General features: G+C 45.9%; 1 protein-coding gene across 1 annotated transcript in view; it reads right to left on the bottom strand.

Moving 5' to 3' along the window:
• Positions 1–1,153: 1,153 nt before the first annotated feature.
• The window catches only part of PAN3 (poly(A) specific ribonuclease subunit PAN3), a 177,459-nt gene continuing 161,409 nt past the window's right edge, over positions 1,154–17,203 (bottom strand). Inside the window, exons 15-18 of the mRNA XM_082246131.1 lie at positions 8,945–9,074; positions 5,006–5,070; positions 1,770–1,908; positions 1,154–1,665 (exon numbers count right to left, since the gene is read on the bottom strand). Of these exons, the coding sequence (XP_082102257.1) occupies positions 1,525–1,665; positions 1,770–1,908; positions 5,006–5,070; positions 8,945–9,074 (475 nt within the window). The 3' untranslated portion in view covers positions 1,154–1,524. The remainder of the gene's footprint in view (positions 1,666–1,769; positions 1,909–5,005; positions 5,071–8,944; positions 9,075–17,203) is intronic.

Raw genomic sequence — 17,203 nt, 5'->3', positions numbered from 1 at the left:
AAGAAAAGCATTGTGGTATTTTGTAACAATTTTTTTCACGATGGCAATTAAGGTTTTTGGAAAGAAAAAAAAAAAAAATGACATGAATTTAGATCCACGCTGAAAGTGACAACACTCAGATGATCTGTAATCTTTAAATCTTTCTATTAGAATGAAAACCCTTCCACATTCTCCAGCAGTTTGTAGTCCAGTTCTCAAACTTCTCTCCAACACAGGTTCCTGATGGGTGCACCTTAAAGCTTAAAACAAAGTTCGGTGGAGAAGTTATGGACACATTTATGAATCTGTTAAAACTCGAGCCAGCTGTTAAACTGTAAAAGTCTTTAAGATTGTTTGGGAGCATCAGTGTTGCATTCAGTCATCTTCTGGCATAGCACAAGATATTAAAATATATGTATTTATAGATTCAGTGCTAAGAGGTTACACAGTTATGCCTCTTCTACCAAGAAATAAATCCTATATATTTGGCAGTCTTTAATTTTTTTTTTCTTTTTTTATTTCACTATAAATTCACTCTGTGCCACAGCTTTCAAGATGGAGGAAATGGGAACCCCTTTAGGGGCCGTTCTTCTGGGAAATTCCAACAAAAATTTCTAAACCAGATACCAAGCTGTAATGTCCCCTTGTATTCACCAAGAGGACCTGTCACCAGAAGAACATTGCATCACATTCATTAACAGTGTCTCTGCATCCAGTGTAACACTAGTAAAGCTGTGGTTCTGACAATAAAACAATTACGGTGATGTATTCCTGAAACATTGTGGCTATCAGAGCAACAGAACGTACAAAAACAATTGCATAAATGTGTAGGACAAGCAGGAGACCTATGTACATTATCTTGCAAAAGGCGCTGGTTGTGTTTCTAGAGATAAGACAAAATGCAGCTCCTTGAAGGTGTTTTGATGGTGCTTGGTGTTAAACGCAGATTATGCTTCAATGATCAGAGAACATGGAGTTGATCCTATGCGCCCAGGTCTAGTAAAGGATAATGAGGTCTGCAACAGCATAAATCTACAAAAGGGTTAACACGAAAGGGATTATGGAATTGTTGCACCACCTTGTCCATTTATGATATGATGGACATTAAAAAAAAAAAAAAAAAAAAAAAAAAGCATATTGCGCTATGTTAGTGAAGATCACACTGTGCCCCTGAATTTAGGTTTGTAAGAACATGGAGAGGAAAAAAAAAAAAAAAGCTTTTCCCTTCAATGTCAGAGTCTTCAAATTAAAAGTAGTGCATACAAGTGGAAATCAAAAATAAAATAGGAACATCATGCACCTGATGCTGTTCCTGGATTTAAAAGAAACATCTTCACAGATAAAGCCTCCGTTGGCAGCCGTAGCGCATGGTTAACTCAAACAATCTTCTTTTCAAGTAACAGTGTACCTGACTGAAGTGCAAGCAGCCTTTGCTCATCTCCTGTTTGATTCCCAATAGTGAAATGAGATGACGAGGACAATTCAGCTGTAGTGCAATTTGCTATTGGTTTAGTTCCTCAATGTTCTGCATGCGTTAGGCGAGTACTACAACTGTCCGTTTGCGGCTGCCACCAGTTCCTGAAACGTGTTTTCAAAGCAGCGTTTTAGATCACTGTAAGTTACCACAAGTACACTCTTCTCATCCCTGGAAATGAGACTTATTTTTTCCGGCACGCCAGCATCCAACTAAAAAATAAAAAAAAAGTGGGGGTTGCTATAATCGCATTCTGACAGCAAACAGCCATGAGACTGTACAAGTCTAGCCACAGAAGCCAAAACGCATGCTTTACCTTATTAAGACAAGATACAATATGACTAAGGTCAATCCAGGGAGTCCCCGTTTCTGTCACCTGATGGAACAGATGATCCCTAAAGAGTTTAAGCAAGTATCTGTCTCCGGTTTCTGACCATGCTGGATCTTTCTGAAATCTGTAAAAAAATTAAAAAGGCACCAACAAAAAGTGCTGTGGTAAGAAAATATTTAACAGGTTATCTATACAATTTTAATAAATTATATACATTTAACGAAGAACTCTGGGCAGGCTATAGACATTAAAGCTTGTTCACTGCTGTTTTAGGCTGCATTCACATGTCAGCGTTTGGATCGCGGGCAGAACCGCCGTGGTTCCGCCCGCGATCCGGAGATTATTGCAAATCGCGGGACGCCTAGCGCTGCCCGTTGATTTGCAATAGCATCCCAAACGCCGAGCGATGTTGCCGCGATTTCCGCATGCCGAATCGCGGCAACATCGCGCAAACAAAATCGCGGGACGCAATACGCTCGAAAGAAGCTCTTGTACTTCTTTGGAGCGTATTGCGTCCCGCAATTTTGTTTGCGCGATGTTGCCGCGATTCGGCAGGCGGAAATCGCGGCAACATCGCTCGGCGATTTTGGGGGGCTATTGCAAATCAACGGGCAACGCTAGGCGTCCCGCGATTTGCAATAAATCTCTGGATCGCGGGCGGAACCGCGGCGGTTCTGCCCGCGATCCATACGCTCACATGTGAACGGAGCCTAAAAGTCTTGTAAATGTTTAAAAGAAACCAGCACTGACCTCTAGCTGCAGAGCTGTGGAACAATTCATCCTTGAAAGCTTACATGAGAAACTTTTCAGCAGCTCTGCTCCTCCTGTCAGCAGTGAGTTGCCTGACTTAATTTCTAATTCAGAGCAGGTCCTCAGGAAGAAGTGGAGAGCAAAGTGCTTGGCCCTTCTTGAAACGCCTTCACTGCATCTCCCCAAAATTCTGAGGAAAAAAATTTCCCCACAGTAACTACAGCTGCAAAAGTCAGTGATCCATGTCCTGCTTTGTGCAGCAGAATTCGCCCTCAAAGCTCAGATCCCAAACCTAGGGAAGCAGCTGGCAACACTGCAAAGCATCGCCAACCAGAAAGTTTGGACCGTACCCGTTAGGTGCTGGCAGAGGCCAGCACAGAGGTGGGTGGAGATGGAGGGGTGCAGGCACAAGAACAGAGAAGTTGGGTGACAGCTAGGCGGGTTAGAGGTAATAACCAATTGAGCCACACTAAAGCGGTAGCAGGAGATTAGGGAAACTAACAGGTGGCTGAGGAGCTGGTTTACTTCAGGTCGGTTAGAAGCTTTTTAGCAGAGACAGGCGCAGCTCTGTTGAGATGGCCAGACTAGGTTTTTTTTTGGGGGGGGGGGGAGTTGGAATCCGTGATAGCCAGCAATAAGCAAAGTTCAGCAGGTGATATTGGGGGCATTAGTAGTAGGGCGACTAGACCACCTAAACACAAAGGTAAGTTATAACAATGAAATAGAATGCAAATATACATGGATTTCAATTTTGTGGTAATTTCAGAAACTGACAGCTAACATGACTGGCTGTCAACCGCCCAGGGGTATTCCCTACATGGTAGTGACAGGGAGGTTAGAAAAGGGGGAGGGGTATGCTGGTACACCAAGAATGATTTGCAAGTGAACAAATGGGACAACATTACTTCTACAGTTCCCCATAAATGTTTACAAACTGAGGTATGTCGACATGGACTACAGGGCATGTACCTGGATAACCTGGATAGAAAACTGGTTACAGGTGCGGGTCCAAAATGGTGGCAATTAGTGAGTACTCAGAATGATCTGGTGTGATAAGTGGGGTCCCCCAAGGATCTGTTCTGGGATCAATTCTGTTTTGTTCATAATGGTATAGAGGTTGGTATAAATAGTTCAATCTCAAGTTATTGCCCTGCTTAGCTTTGTATCGTTGGCAAACACAGCCAGATGCGGAAACCTTACAAGATGGCCTAAATAAAATAATGGGGCAGCCAACCACATGGCAAATGAGGTTGATTGTTGAAAGATGTAAAGTAATGCATTTGGGTGCTAAAAATAAAAACCCAAGTTGCTCGCTAGAGGGAGAACCTCTGGGGGAATCCAGGATGGAAAGATCTGGGGGTCCTAGTAAATGACAGGCTCTAATGGCTTTGCTTGCAGCAGCTTGGCGTTGCATGCCAACAGATTAGCATGCATCACAAAGCAGATCTATTTAAGAGATAAAACAATAATTCTTCCACTCTACTAGATGGTGTCCAGGCCTCAGTTTGAGTATGCCATACAGTTCTGGGCACCAGTCCTCAAGAAGGATGTGCTGGAACTGGAGAGTGTTTAGAGAAGGGCAACAAAGCTAATAAAAAGGGACTAGGAGGATCTCAGTTATAGGGAAAAAGTGCATCATTGGATTTATTCTCTCTCTCTCAAGATGCTTGAGAGGGGATAGAATTGCGATACACATACCTTAATGGCGACCCTAACATAGGGAAAACACTTCTAAGTTGCTGTTTAAAAAGACACGTGGCCATTCATTAAAATTGGAAGACCTTTAACATTAAACTGCATAGAGGGTTCTTTACTGTCAGAGCAGTATGTATGTGGAATGCTCTTCCAGAAGCAAAGGTATCAACAGGGAGAGCTGATAGTTCAAAAACAATTTAGATGGGCATCTTAATCACAACATAGAGGAATTACTATTGAAAAAAAACACATGTTGAACAGGATGGACTGGTGTGTCTATTCAACCCTACCAAATATTTAACTGCAATCCTTTTTGGGTGGACCGTGGACAGATTAAGTTTTAATTTAGTCATTCATTTAAGTCTAAGGCATTTGTGGCCAGATAAGCCAACTAGGCAGTAATGGGGTGAGCACAGTAAAGGATGCACAGTACCTAAATATGAGATCACACTCGGCACAGACATAAGTTATCACATGATCTGGCAGAGTTTGGAAGCTTGTTTCAAATGCTACTTTTAAGTCAACTAAAAACTGGGTCCCTTATTGCCCTCTTTTGACCAGGCTTATGCAGAGTTCTGCAGCACTCAAGTCTCCTCTGCTTGAGGTGCAGAACCAATACAGCCACCTTCTAAAGAATATAACCAACTTAATTACTGCGGCCCAAAATTTAAAATGTAAACTATACTTTGCAACTTCAAATTTAGCAAATAGATGAATATTCACAAAATTTTAATTCTGCTCAACTCTGAAAAGAAATACTCTGCACAATGACTTACTCTGGTCTCTCATTTATTGTTCCCAACTTTGCCAGGAGCCTGAATAAGCGCCCATTTTGAACCTCCTGAAGAGAAAAAAAAAAAAGTAAGGGTTAATGTAAGGAAGGATTGAGGTTACAAAAAAAAAAAAAAAAGTTCTACTGCTTTGTACAAGGGAGGTATTTCGTAATGTCAGTCAATGTATATTCAGAAAGCATGCTAGTGGCCCCAAGACAACACAGTAAAGATGCAGACTAACCACTGCCATCCTCTAGTTCGGAAGGAGTGAGATTTAAAAGTGTGACAAATTTCAAACCATATGGGAAGGCTGGTTGTACAGAAGTTAATCCACCGATAGACTAATGTACAACCAGCCTGTTGGAAAATTTCTGCACGATCAGCGCCACCCGCTACAGCCTACAACATAGATCAGTGTATTCTGATTGCAGGAAGCCTTCCTGCTGTCAGAACAGACTCAGGGGAAGCATTCCCCCAACAGGATGTGTGAATTGGGGGGGGGGGGGGGGGGGAGACTCCGGTGTGGGCTGCGTTACCTTAAGTAGCTGACAACACTGCTTAGAATTTCAGTGCAGCACTGTTTTCAGCACAAAAAGGATGTTAGGAGCTCACTGGATTTCTGACTGATCAGCAAGCATTTTTAACCACTCGCTTTAACGGACTTCAAGTGGTTATACCAGGATTGTGCCTGCAGCTGCTTTATTTACTTTTTAAGAGAAGACAGTTGGGTCTCTTGTAAAAGCAAGAGGAATGGACAACTCCCCCCCCCCAGCTGATCCTAGGGGTGTACAAAGGCCAGAACCACCCCTCTATGAGAGCAGGAAGCAATGCGCTTATATCACTTCCAGTTTCCCCCAATGTAAACAGCGCCATTGTTAATAACGTGTGTTTGTGTGTTTAAATGCTTTTAGGGGCAGAGGAGGGACCCTGGATCTCTCCATAAAGAGTACCTGTCACATGGGATGCTGTCACAAGGGAGGTTTATATTCCATGTGACAGCAATAAAAAAGTGAAAAAAAAAAAAAAAAAACAACCGCAAACAACGATAGTCCTACACATGGGAGAAAATACTGCAAATATCATGGCCAGTAATTTTACACCAGACCTCCTGTGTAAATTTAAAGTGGTAAAGGCTTTTAAAGCGCCACCTAGGGATAGTAAAATTGATGTTTGTCGCTGTTGCGCAGCAATCTACTTACTCGGTAACATCCATCTATAAATATATTACCAAAAAATTGGGATAATGGGATTTTTGTACTTCGCGTAAAATCCATTTCTCGAGTTCGACAGACAGTGCTCAATAAATCATAACTACTGAGTTATATTTCCTCCTCCAGGAGTAGGACTAGGCTGAACAAAAAACACTTGGCTACGCCCATGGGCAATCCTCAGCTTAGTATATAACCCCCTCTGCTCTAGGTAATCAGTTTAGTAGCAAGCAGTATTAGAAGTATCAGAACTCCATAGATGGTTGGGTTCGGTGTCCAAACTCAGAGAAATGGATTTTACAGCAAGTACAAAAATCCCATTTCGCTTTCGTTCTTTGATGGACACAGCTCATCTTCTTGACTACGTGGGTTATGCTGCCCCCTACAGGAGTAGGATACTAGGCAGGAAAAAAACGACGCCTATGGGGCAGTCCCAGGGGGTATATGCCCACTCTGCTTTTTTTTGCCTAGTCAGAAGGGACCTAGTTCCTTGCTGGGATCGTTGGTCCTGGCAATTTTTTCTTTTTAAATGGAATTTATCTGGGTCTTACTCTGGACTCCGCCTCAGCCAGAGTGTTTCTTCCTCTGGAAAAAAAACTTCAGAAGTTGTAGGAGGCATTTCAGCTTCTGCTGTCTAGCAGACAGCCATCTCTTCAGTCTTGCATGCGGGTTCTGGGCCTGATGGTGTCTACCTTCAAGGGGGATCTGTCTGCACAGTTCCACACAATATGCTCAGACCATACGCTGCACACTGCATCAAATTAGTCTGCATGGCTGTTGTCCCAGAAGGAAGCCTCTTCTAAAGATGATTCACAAGAAAGCACACACACAGTTTGCTGAGGACAAGATTACTGGAACCATGTCCTGTGGTCTGATGAGACCAAGAAACTTATTTGGTTCATTTGGTGTCAACCGTGCGGGGCGGCAAACAGTTGAGAAGCACAAAGACAAGTGTGTGACTTGCCTACAGTCAAGCATGGTGGTGGGAGTGTCATGGCCTGGGGCTGCACGAGTGCTGCCGACATTGGGGAGCTACAGTTCATTGAGGGAACCATGAATGCAAAAATGTACAGTGACATACTGAAGCAGGACATGATCCCCCTCCCTTCGGAGACTGGGCCGCAGGGCGGTATGCCAACAGGATATCGACCCCAAACACCAAGATGACCACTGCCTTGCTAAAGAAGCTGATGGTGAAGGTGATGGACTGGCCAAGCATGTCTCCAGAACTAAACCCTGTTGAGCATCTGTGGGGCATCCTCAAACAGAAGGTGGAGGAGTACAAGGTCTCCAACATCCACCAGCTCCGTGATGTCATGGAGGAGTGGAAGAGTACTCCAGTGGCATCCTGTGAAGCTCTGGTAAACTCCAAACCCAGTGCTGGAAAATAATGGTGGCCACACAAAATATTGACACTTTGGTCCCAACTTAGACATTTCCACTTAGGGGTGTACTCACTTTTGCTGCCAGCAGTTTAGACATTAATGGCTGTGTTTAGTTATTTTGAGGGGACAGCAAATTTATACTGTTATACAACCTGTACACTCACTACTTTATATTGTAGCAGTGTCATTTCTTCAGTGTCGTCGCATGAAAAGATATTAAATATTTACAAAAATGTGGGAGGTGTGAGATCAGCTATATAGTTTCTTAATGTGCATTTTATCCAAAAAAAAAAAAAAAAACACAAACATTTTTGAAAAAACGTTGCACAAAAAATGCGTAACAAAAAAAAAAAAAAAAAAAAAAAAAAAAAAAAAAAAAAAAAAAAAAAAAAGGTAACAGCCACCATTATCTAGGACTCTGCTTACAAAAATATATAACATTTTATAAAAAAGGTTTGCATGTGAAAAATGAACTGGCCTGGCCTGGTATTGAGGTTGTTAATCACAATGTGATGGACTGTTTTGTGTATGGGTCATGGTTACATTCCTGCTGGGTCTCCATGCTGGGTAGAGGTTGCTGTAGGTATATTTAGAATATAAAATATTTGTATACTCAAGCCAAAATGTTTGCCGAAGTTTTGTTCTTAGGTTCAAATTCTGCTCCTCAAATTAAGCAATAGGGCAATTTAAGACTATTTAAAGGAGTTATAAAGTCAAAAGGTTTATCTTAATGCATTCTAAAAGTCAAAAGGTTTATCTTAATGCATTCTAAAAACCTTCTGGGTGTAGCAGCCTTCCTCAGCTACCCCTAATACCCGAGGTCTATCTCTGTTCAGCAATGTCCACAGCCGTCCGGGACTCTCCCTCCTGATTGGCTGAGAAACAACCGCGGCGCCACTGGCTCCTGCGGCTGTCAAAGTCCATTAACCAACAAGGAGAGAGGAGGTGGGGCTGAACGGCAGCTACATGTCTTAATGGACACACGGAGCTGCTTGCTGTGGGTGCACTTGCCAGGAGGGAGGGGTTAGAGGCAGCAACAAGGGACCCAAGAAGAGGATCCAGGCTGCCCTGTGGAAAACCAACTGCTCAGGAGGCAAGTGTAACATGTTTGTATAGAATCGTTTTGTGGGGGGAAAAAAAAAAAAAAAAAAAAAAAACACAACCTTTACAAAGAGGTGATGGAGGGTAAAAATACTGAAAAGAGAAAAAAATATATATTTTATATATATATATATTATATAAACATTCCATAAACATTCCCCACAGGAATCCCAGTTTGCCATTGTTTTATTGCTATAGCCAACAGCATCTTCTCTGCTACAGCTTCATGAAACAGGGCAAAGAATCACCTTGGCCAGGTCCTCCTCTATGATATCATTGCGCATTTGGGCAGCATCCAGCTGAGTGTAAAACCTAGCACCGATCATTGGCATGATGTCATTTACACTGCGCAGACGGTTTTGGTCTGTCAATAAATACCTGTAGATTAAAATTCCACAATTACAAAGTGATGTAAAACATTTCCATAAAAAAAAAAAAAAGTAGGGCATTAGGTTAGCAATTTTAGAAGTGTAACCAATGCATACAATTAAAAAAGGGAGCTGAGACACTTACTTCATAAGTTTCCAAGGGAATGGGATTTTTGACTTACCGTACAATTTGTTTCTCTGATGTTCATTGATGGACACAGCTCCTTATCTTCTTAACAGTTGGGTTATGCTGCCCCCTACAGGAGTAGGACACTAGGCAAGAAAAAGCTTGACGCCGCCTAATGGGCAGTCCTAGGGGGTATACTCCCACTCTCAGCCACAGACACTATTTTGCTGCAAGCAGTGTCAGAAGAAAGCCAAAGTCAATGAACATCAGAGAAACAGATTTTACGGTAAGTCAAAAATCCCATTTTCTTTCATTCATTGACAGAGCTCCTTATCTTCTTGACAGTTCGAAAGTCCCAAAGGAGGGTCAAACCCTAAAAAATTACAATACACCCTTAAAGAGGATCAGGTCCTCTAAAACAGCCTGCAAAACCCTGAGGCCAAAATAAGCCTCCACAGATGCCAACACATCCACTTCATAAAACTTTGCGAAAATGTGCACAGATGTCCAGTTGTCCGCCTTGCAAACCTGCGTCACTGACGCCTGATGACGGAAAGCCCAGGAGGCACCAAGTGCCCTAGTAGAGTGGGACTTGACAGGGAAAGGAGGACCTTGACCCCTGATGTAATAGGCCTGAACCATCATTTGTCTGATCCATCTGGAAATGTTCAGAGGAAACTGTCCGTGAGCACAAATAGAGTGAGACTGCCAGGTACACCCTAATTGCCCAGACCACCTCCAAGGCATGCAAGGCATGTTAGGCCTGGGACACAGGGAAGGCAATGCAAGGTCTTGATTCAAATGAAAAACAGAACTTTGGAAGGAATGACGGAAAGGGGTGAAGGACCACCTTAACCCTGTGAATCACCAGGTAATATGAACAGGATAACGCCGCCAGTTCCAACGTGCAGAGGTGACAGCCACCAGAAAGGCCAATTACTGGGACAGCGTAAGCAGGGGAAATCCCCTGAATATTTTCAAAGGGAGGCTTCTCAAGGCCAATTTCTGTTCAAGCCCCCGTTGAAGGAAGGTTAAGATCAGAGACACAGAGGAGTGAGGATGAACCCCAAGCGACTCACTACGCAATGTATGTCTTCCAACTAGGATGGTAGATCTTCCTGGAAGTAGATTTCCTAGCTGTCAACAGGGTAGGAATCACCGATTTAGATAAACTGTGCAAACGGAACCGCCTCAAAAAGGTAAACACCATCAGGCCCAGCACCCGCACACAAGTTTGGAGGGATGACCATCTGTTGGACAGCAGAAGGCGAATCGCAACCTGCAACTTCTGAAATTTGTCCAGAGATAGGAGCACTCTGGCTGAGTCTACTCAGGCCCAGATAGTTCAGCTTCGTGCATAGGGCAGACTTTTGAAAATTCAGAATCCAGCTAAACTTGCATAGTTCGTACTGAGATCTCTAGGTTTGAGTAAAAACCCTGACAAACGTACCGAAGTCAAAACCGAACAATCACACCTCGAAGGAACAGGTTTTGTACCATCCCAAAACAGGCCCTAAAGCGGTCTAGGAACAGGCACAATTTGTAAGGAAAAAAACCTCGCTGAGGGACAAGAGCAAAACTTGAACTTGTAGCCAGACCGAATGACTTCATGGACCCACAGATCCGGAAACCAGCGAAGACATCCCCTCTAGTCCACTGGTCTGGAGAAGCATGAGTTTGGCTTGCCAGGCACATTTGAATCTTCCTGAAAGGTTTCGAGCCCTTGTCAGTCGACCCTAAGGGACGCCAAAAAAAAGAATATGACCTGAGAAGGAAGGTCCACATCTGCAACAAGGTTCCTTGCCCTTCGTAGCCTGCAAGAAAAAAAAAAAAAAAGTATTCTCTCCCCACCCCCCAACCCCATGATACCTTTAATGATGTCACCCAAGGTAGCTACAAACAGGCAATCTCCTTGGAAAGGAAGATCAGTTAAGGCCTTTTTTTCTGAAGTCTGATCCACAGACCAGCACTTGAGCCAAAGACAAGCTGAAGGACTATTGCCAAAACAGAGGCGAGCCAACAGGGGAGCCGCAGCCAAAGTGGCATCACAGATAAACTGCAGCCCCAGGACCAGCTGGTCCGCCAGCTTGGCAAAAGGCAGGTGGGAGCGGTTCCCCCTCCAGGTCACGGCGTAAGAGCTCAGATCACGGCGTAAGAGCTGAGCCCACTCAGTCAGTTTGCGACACCAGGGCAATGGCGAATAACCTGCTAGGGTGTACATATTGCAGGCCACAGCCTCCGCCTTCCGGTCAGCCAGATCCTTAAAGGCCAGGGACTAACCGAATCATGGTTGCCTTGTTTAATCTGGAAACTGGAGGGTCCACCATCGGTGGCACAGTCCACATCTTCAGGGACTCCTTATAGGGGTAACGCCTAGTAAAGCACATAGGAACCCCACAGGGATGCTTTTGTCGTCCCCACTCTTTAGCCACAATTCTGTCAAAATAAGGGAAGGGAAACGCCTTTGCCACTCTGGATGGCTTGAGTGCCAAAGGGTACTTGCGCCACCGTCGCAACTTCAGATAAGTCCTCCATCTTTAGGATCTCAAAGATACAATCAGTGCATCCACTAGAGTCTTTTTCGTGCGCGGTTGCAGACGTGGAGGAATTATCCTCGCTATCAGAGGATTCCAGGCGCATGGTTGCAGACCCAGCAGGGTGACCCACGTCTGCGGTGGCCGAATCGGATTCAGGATCTGATGACAGGGGAAACGGGGGTGCTTTTTTTCTAGCCCGTCGCCACCTCCACCCGGGACACAAGGGACTCCAGGACCGCCGTCTGTGCATGAATGAATGGTTGGGACCTGCAGCCTCAGAAGGGATATCAGGTGGGGAAATGTGCTTCACAGTTGGACCCATGCAAAAAAAATAAAAAAAATGGATTTTTGTAAAATCTTACCGTAAAATCCTTTTCTCTTAAGCTCATTGACAGACGTAGTCCTTGATTAATATCAACTCGGGTTATACTGCCCTCTACAGGAGTAGGACTAGACAGGAAAGAAAATGTTCTGGCCACACCTTAGGGGCAGTCCCAGAGGGTATATCCTCTCTCTCTCTGCTACAGCAAATCAGTTATGTCACAAAGCAGTGTTTAGAGAATTTAACCCAACCCAACTCAAAAACAGAGGGGCGGGTACTACGTCTGTCAATGAGCTTAAGAGAAAAAAGGATTTTACGGTAAGATTTTACAAAAATCCATTTTTCTCTGTCGCTCATTGACAGACGTAGTCCTCCTTGATTAATATCAACTCGGGACGTCCCAAAGCAGTACCACAAATGAGGGGTGGGAAAATGGAAATCAAAATCCAATCTAGAAGGCCCAACCGTTACCAACTAGAAGTTTTAAAGGCTCATCAATCAAAGGATGAGACTCAACTGAAATTCCAACGGAAAAAAACCCTCGAGGTAGACCAGTGGTTCTCAACTCCGGTCCTCGGGACCCACCAACAGGCCAGGATTGCAAGATAACTAAATTACATCACAGGTGATCTCATTTGCTGCTCAGTGATTGCAGTATTCTAGTCTGCATCCCCCAAGGTAATACTTAAAATCTGGCCTGTTAGTGGGTCCCGAGGACCGGAATTGAGAACCACTGCGGTAGACCACCGGTCTCCTCAAATTGCGGCCTGCAAAACCTTGCGGCCAAATGAGGCATCCGCCGATGCCATCACATCAACTTTAGAAAATTTTGTAAAAGTATGCACCGACGACCAGGTAGCCGCCTTGCACACCTGGACCACTGACGCCTGATGGCGGTAGGCCCAGGAAGTACTGAGCGCTCGAGTGGAGTGCGCCTTAACAGGGAACGGAGGATTCCGACCCCTAATCGAATAAGCCTGTACCACCGTCTGTCTGATCCATTTGGAGATAGTCGCGGCAGATGCAGGCAACCCCTTTCTTGGGCCATCCGTGATCACAAAAAGTGAATCCGTCTTACGGAACGATTCCGTAGCCTTCAGGTATACCCTGATTGCCCGAACCACATCCAAGGAATGCAACGCATATTCCCGAGGATGATTGGGCTGAGGACACAAGGAAGGTAGCACAATATCTTCATTCAGATGAAAGTCTGAAACCACCTTAGGAAGAAAGGATGGCTTTGGATGAAGAACTACCTTATCCCTATGAACCACAAGATATGGGGAATGGCATGATAATGCAGCCAGTTCTGATACCCTGCGTGCAGAAGTGATAGCCACCAAGAAGGCCACCTTCTGGGATAATGTAAGCAAGGGAATCTCCCTGATATTTTCAAAGGGAGGTTTCTGCAGAACCGATAAAACCAAAGATCCCAGGGCGGTAAGGGCGCGCGCACTGGCGGAGCTAAGTGCCGCACCCCCTGGATGAAATTCCGCACCAAGGAATGAGTAGCAAAAGGCTTCTGAAAGAAGATTGCTAATGCTGAAACCTGACCCTTGATAGTGCTCAAGGATAGTTTCTGCTCAACCCCCTTTTGCAGAAAAGCCAAGATTCGGGTCACCGAATAGGTACGTGGGGGAAATCCCAAAGATTCACACCACGCGATATAAGTCTTCCCATGTGCGATAATAGACTTTGCTGGAAGTCGCCTTCCTTGCTTTAATTAGAGTAGGAATAACTGAAGCTGACAACCCTCTGTCCTTCAGTACCTGGGTCTCAATGGCCAGGCCATTAAAACCAGCGACTGTAAAGCACAATGGAAGATCGGTCCTTGAGACCGCAGATCCTCCCTGAGAGGAAGTCTCCAAGGAGCGTCCGCGACTAGCCTGTCCAAGTCGGCATGACCGGCTTGACGAGGCTAGCCTAGAATTTCCAGGATAACTGGAGTTCCCTCCATCTCTATCCTGCGGAGAAATCTCAGCAGTAATCTGAGAGGAGGGAAGACATATAGTAGCGGACACTGCCTTTACAGGCCGTTCAGCGCGTCTGCTGCTGCGCCTTCCTGTTGAGCCGATATGCCAACAGATCCACCTCCGGGATGCTCTGATGAAGACACAGATGGTGAAATCCTTGGTGATCGACCTAAGTCATCACCATGATATTGTCTGACTGGATCCGAACCGGGCTGCCCTAGAGCTGCTTGGTCCAGGCAATCCGACAAAGTCTGATCGCTCTCTGTTCCCACACATTTATCAGAAACTTGATTCCTATCAGAAGTGATGATTTCTCCTGGTTGAGCATTAGTGACCGAAGTCACCAGACTAGAGGCTCCTTGGTCCGCTTGCTCAACCGGATCCGATTCCTGGAGGGAACTGAGAATGATCTTTGGAAAAGGTAAAGAAAATGATCTGCTCAGGGAACGGGAACTACCGCTCCCTGTAGCACCTAAATGTTGGAAGGGAAGACTCGCACCGGTAGCAGTGATGACACTCGATCTTGTATCCTGATCGTATGGTCTCCTGAACCCCTTAGTCCGGGATTCAGGAAAGCCCTGGATCTGAACACCGGTGAAGACGTCCCCCCACCCCTAAGCCGGGTGGGGGTGCACCTTCAGGCTGTATTAACTTTATCTTCAGGTTTGGCTGAGTCTGCCTTTTGTTTGCCCGACCAGCGCCTCTTGAACCCTCCTAGAGGGGCTTTGCCTTTCCCGCTCGCCCCAGCGGAGCGAACGAACCCTTTATGAGCGGCAAAGAAAGGTCCACGCTTGTTACGAGGTCCTTTAGCTTTTGCAGCCTGCGGCAAAAAAGTGCTCTTGCCCCCAGTGACATCCTTAATGATCTCATCTAGGGTGGCCCCAAATAGGCGATGAGATTCGCCAAAGCTTTTTTGGAACCTAGATCCGCCGACCAGCATTTTAACCACAGCACACGTCTGAGGACTACCGCTGACATCGATGCATGCCCTAACAAGGGAGTGGCATCCAGGGCTGCGTCACAGACGAACTGTAGTCCTTGTATAATTTGTTCCATCAAATCAGATGCTGCCTGGGGGAATACTTCTCCCCTTTAGGTCATGGCGTAACAATTTTGCCCATTCCGTTAATGTTTGTGAAACTAAACCAATGACAATCACTGGTCTAAAGGCTGACCCTATCAGGGAAACAATAGTGCGGGACTCCGCTTCCATTTTCCGATCCACCGGATCCTTAAAGGACGGAGCGTCCTCCAACGGGATAACAGTGGCTTTATTCAGTCTGGAAATAGGTGGATCCACCACTGGTGGTACCGTCCATTTCTTAATGAGGGATTCCTCAAACGGATAGCGTCTAGCAATGCGTTTGGAAATAGTAAGGGTTCGTTTTGGATGATCCCATTCCTCTTTAATCTTATTACCAAAACATTTGGGTAAGGGAAAAGCCTTCGCCGTCTTGGTAGGTTTACTAGTACCAAAGGGAATTTCCATCTCGGTTACCTCTGCCGGTAAAACCTCAAGTCTTAAGGTTTCCCGGACCGACAACTAGTGCGTCCACCAATGCTTCTTCTTGTGCTATGGCGGAGGTAGAACCGTCCCCCTCACTATCTGAGGGAACTTTACCTGAGACAACAGCCCCTGCAGAGGGACCTGCAGCTGCAATGACCATCTCAGAATCTGAATCTGAAGTATCAGATGAAATAGGGGTAGGCGGGGGTCGCTTTCTTGACCCCCGTCCCTGACAGGCCATCTCCACCCGGGATACCAAAGACTCCAAAGCTGCTGTAAATGCATCAATATTCTGTGAACTGGAGGGTCCTTCAGCCACCTCGAGGGGATCAGGTGGGGGTACCTGTGTGGCAGGGTCCATGATTATTCCAGACACTTGCCAGGAAAAATAATTTGCAAAAAAAAAAAAACTTTTTTTTTAGACCCCCAGCGCCACAGCGCCCCTCAGTGTTACCTGCTTTTGGACCCCTACAGAGAGAGAGAGAGAGAGAGAGAGAGAGAGACCGACCCCAAGGCTCACCACTTGATGCTCAGACAGTGCTGGAACAGGTTGTATTGAAACTTCTATTACAGACAGGAAGTCTTTGGCTTGCTTTCCCGGGTAAAAGGAGGCGGCTCCGCCCCTTTACACACCTTCCGGCGCCTCCCCATAGCTCCTCGAGGTGTTTGGTCACCTCAAACATGGCCCCCCCCCATGCTGGAGACACGAGGCAACGCCAATATGGCGGCCTCGTGCGATCTGCAGGCAAATGGCGGCGGCCTGTGTAGGATAGCGGCGGCTAGCAGCGGCCTGCGAGATGTATGCATTCGGCCTGCGGGAGTGCCTCGGCCTGCGGGAGGCTGTGCGGCCCATGGAAGTGACCGATTACTGGAGGAATGGCGATCTGGACTGCAGTAACTCAGGCATAGGCATCGGCCTGTGTACACACTCTGACAGGTAGGATACCTTTTACCTCAATAGTAATGCCTCTTAGTACTGCCACTGACTTCAGTCACCCTTACAGTCATACAATGACTTTAGATAGTCAGCTCCCAAACCAAGCCTCCTGGTTTCTATTCACAAAAATCACACTCAAATTGGGGGGATCTGTGACCTGTTATAGGATAGAGGGGAGACCCAGAACTGAGTGTCCTACCATCCCAGAGAGGGGCCCGCGTCCACCACAAACCCGACAGGGGGAGAGGGGGAACATACTACTCACCATACCGGAACCAGGCGGGCGCCAACTCCTGACAGAACCCCTCTCCACCGGGGTGGGGGGGCTGTCGACCAATACGGACGCCGTGACTCTGTTGGTCATTGGCGTCCAGGCGAGACGTTTAACTCGCAGGGTCAGTCCCCGTCCAGTGGGACTATGTCGCGGCCGAACCAGCGCGGAGCTATGGCCTACACGCGCTCGTAGGCTGAACTGGGGTGACCACTGGATCTCAACATCCAGCCCGTCGCCCAGTTCCAGCGTGCTTGCTTGAAGATCTCACAGGAACACTGGAGAAAAAAAGCTGTCTAAAAAAGTCTTTCTAAAAAAAGATCCTGCCAGGACCGAAGATCCTAGCAAGGCATCTAGGTCCTTACTCCTAACTAGACAGAAAAAAACTGATTTGCTGTAGCAGAGAGAGGATATACCCTCTGGGACTGCCCCTAAGGTGTGGCCAGAACGTTTTCTTTCCTGTCT

This window comes from Pelophylax lessonae (genome assembly GCF_965119305.1).
Source record: "Pelophylax lessonae genome assembly, chromosome: 2".
NCBI classification, from domain to species: Eukaryota; Metazoa; Chordata; class Amphibia; order Anura; family Ranidae; genus Pelophylax; species Pelophylax lessonae.
The sequence above is the reverse complement of the archived record's forward strand: the minus strand, read 5'-3'. Positions and strand labels throughout refer to the sequence as shown.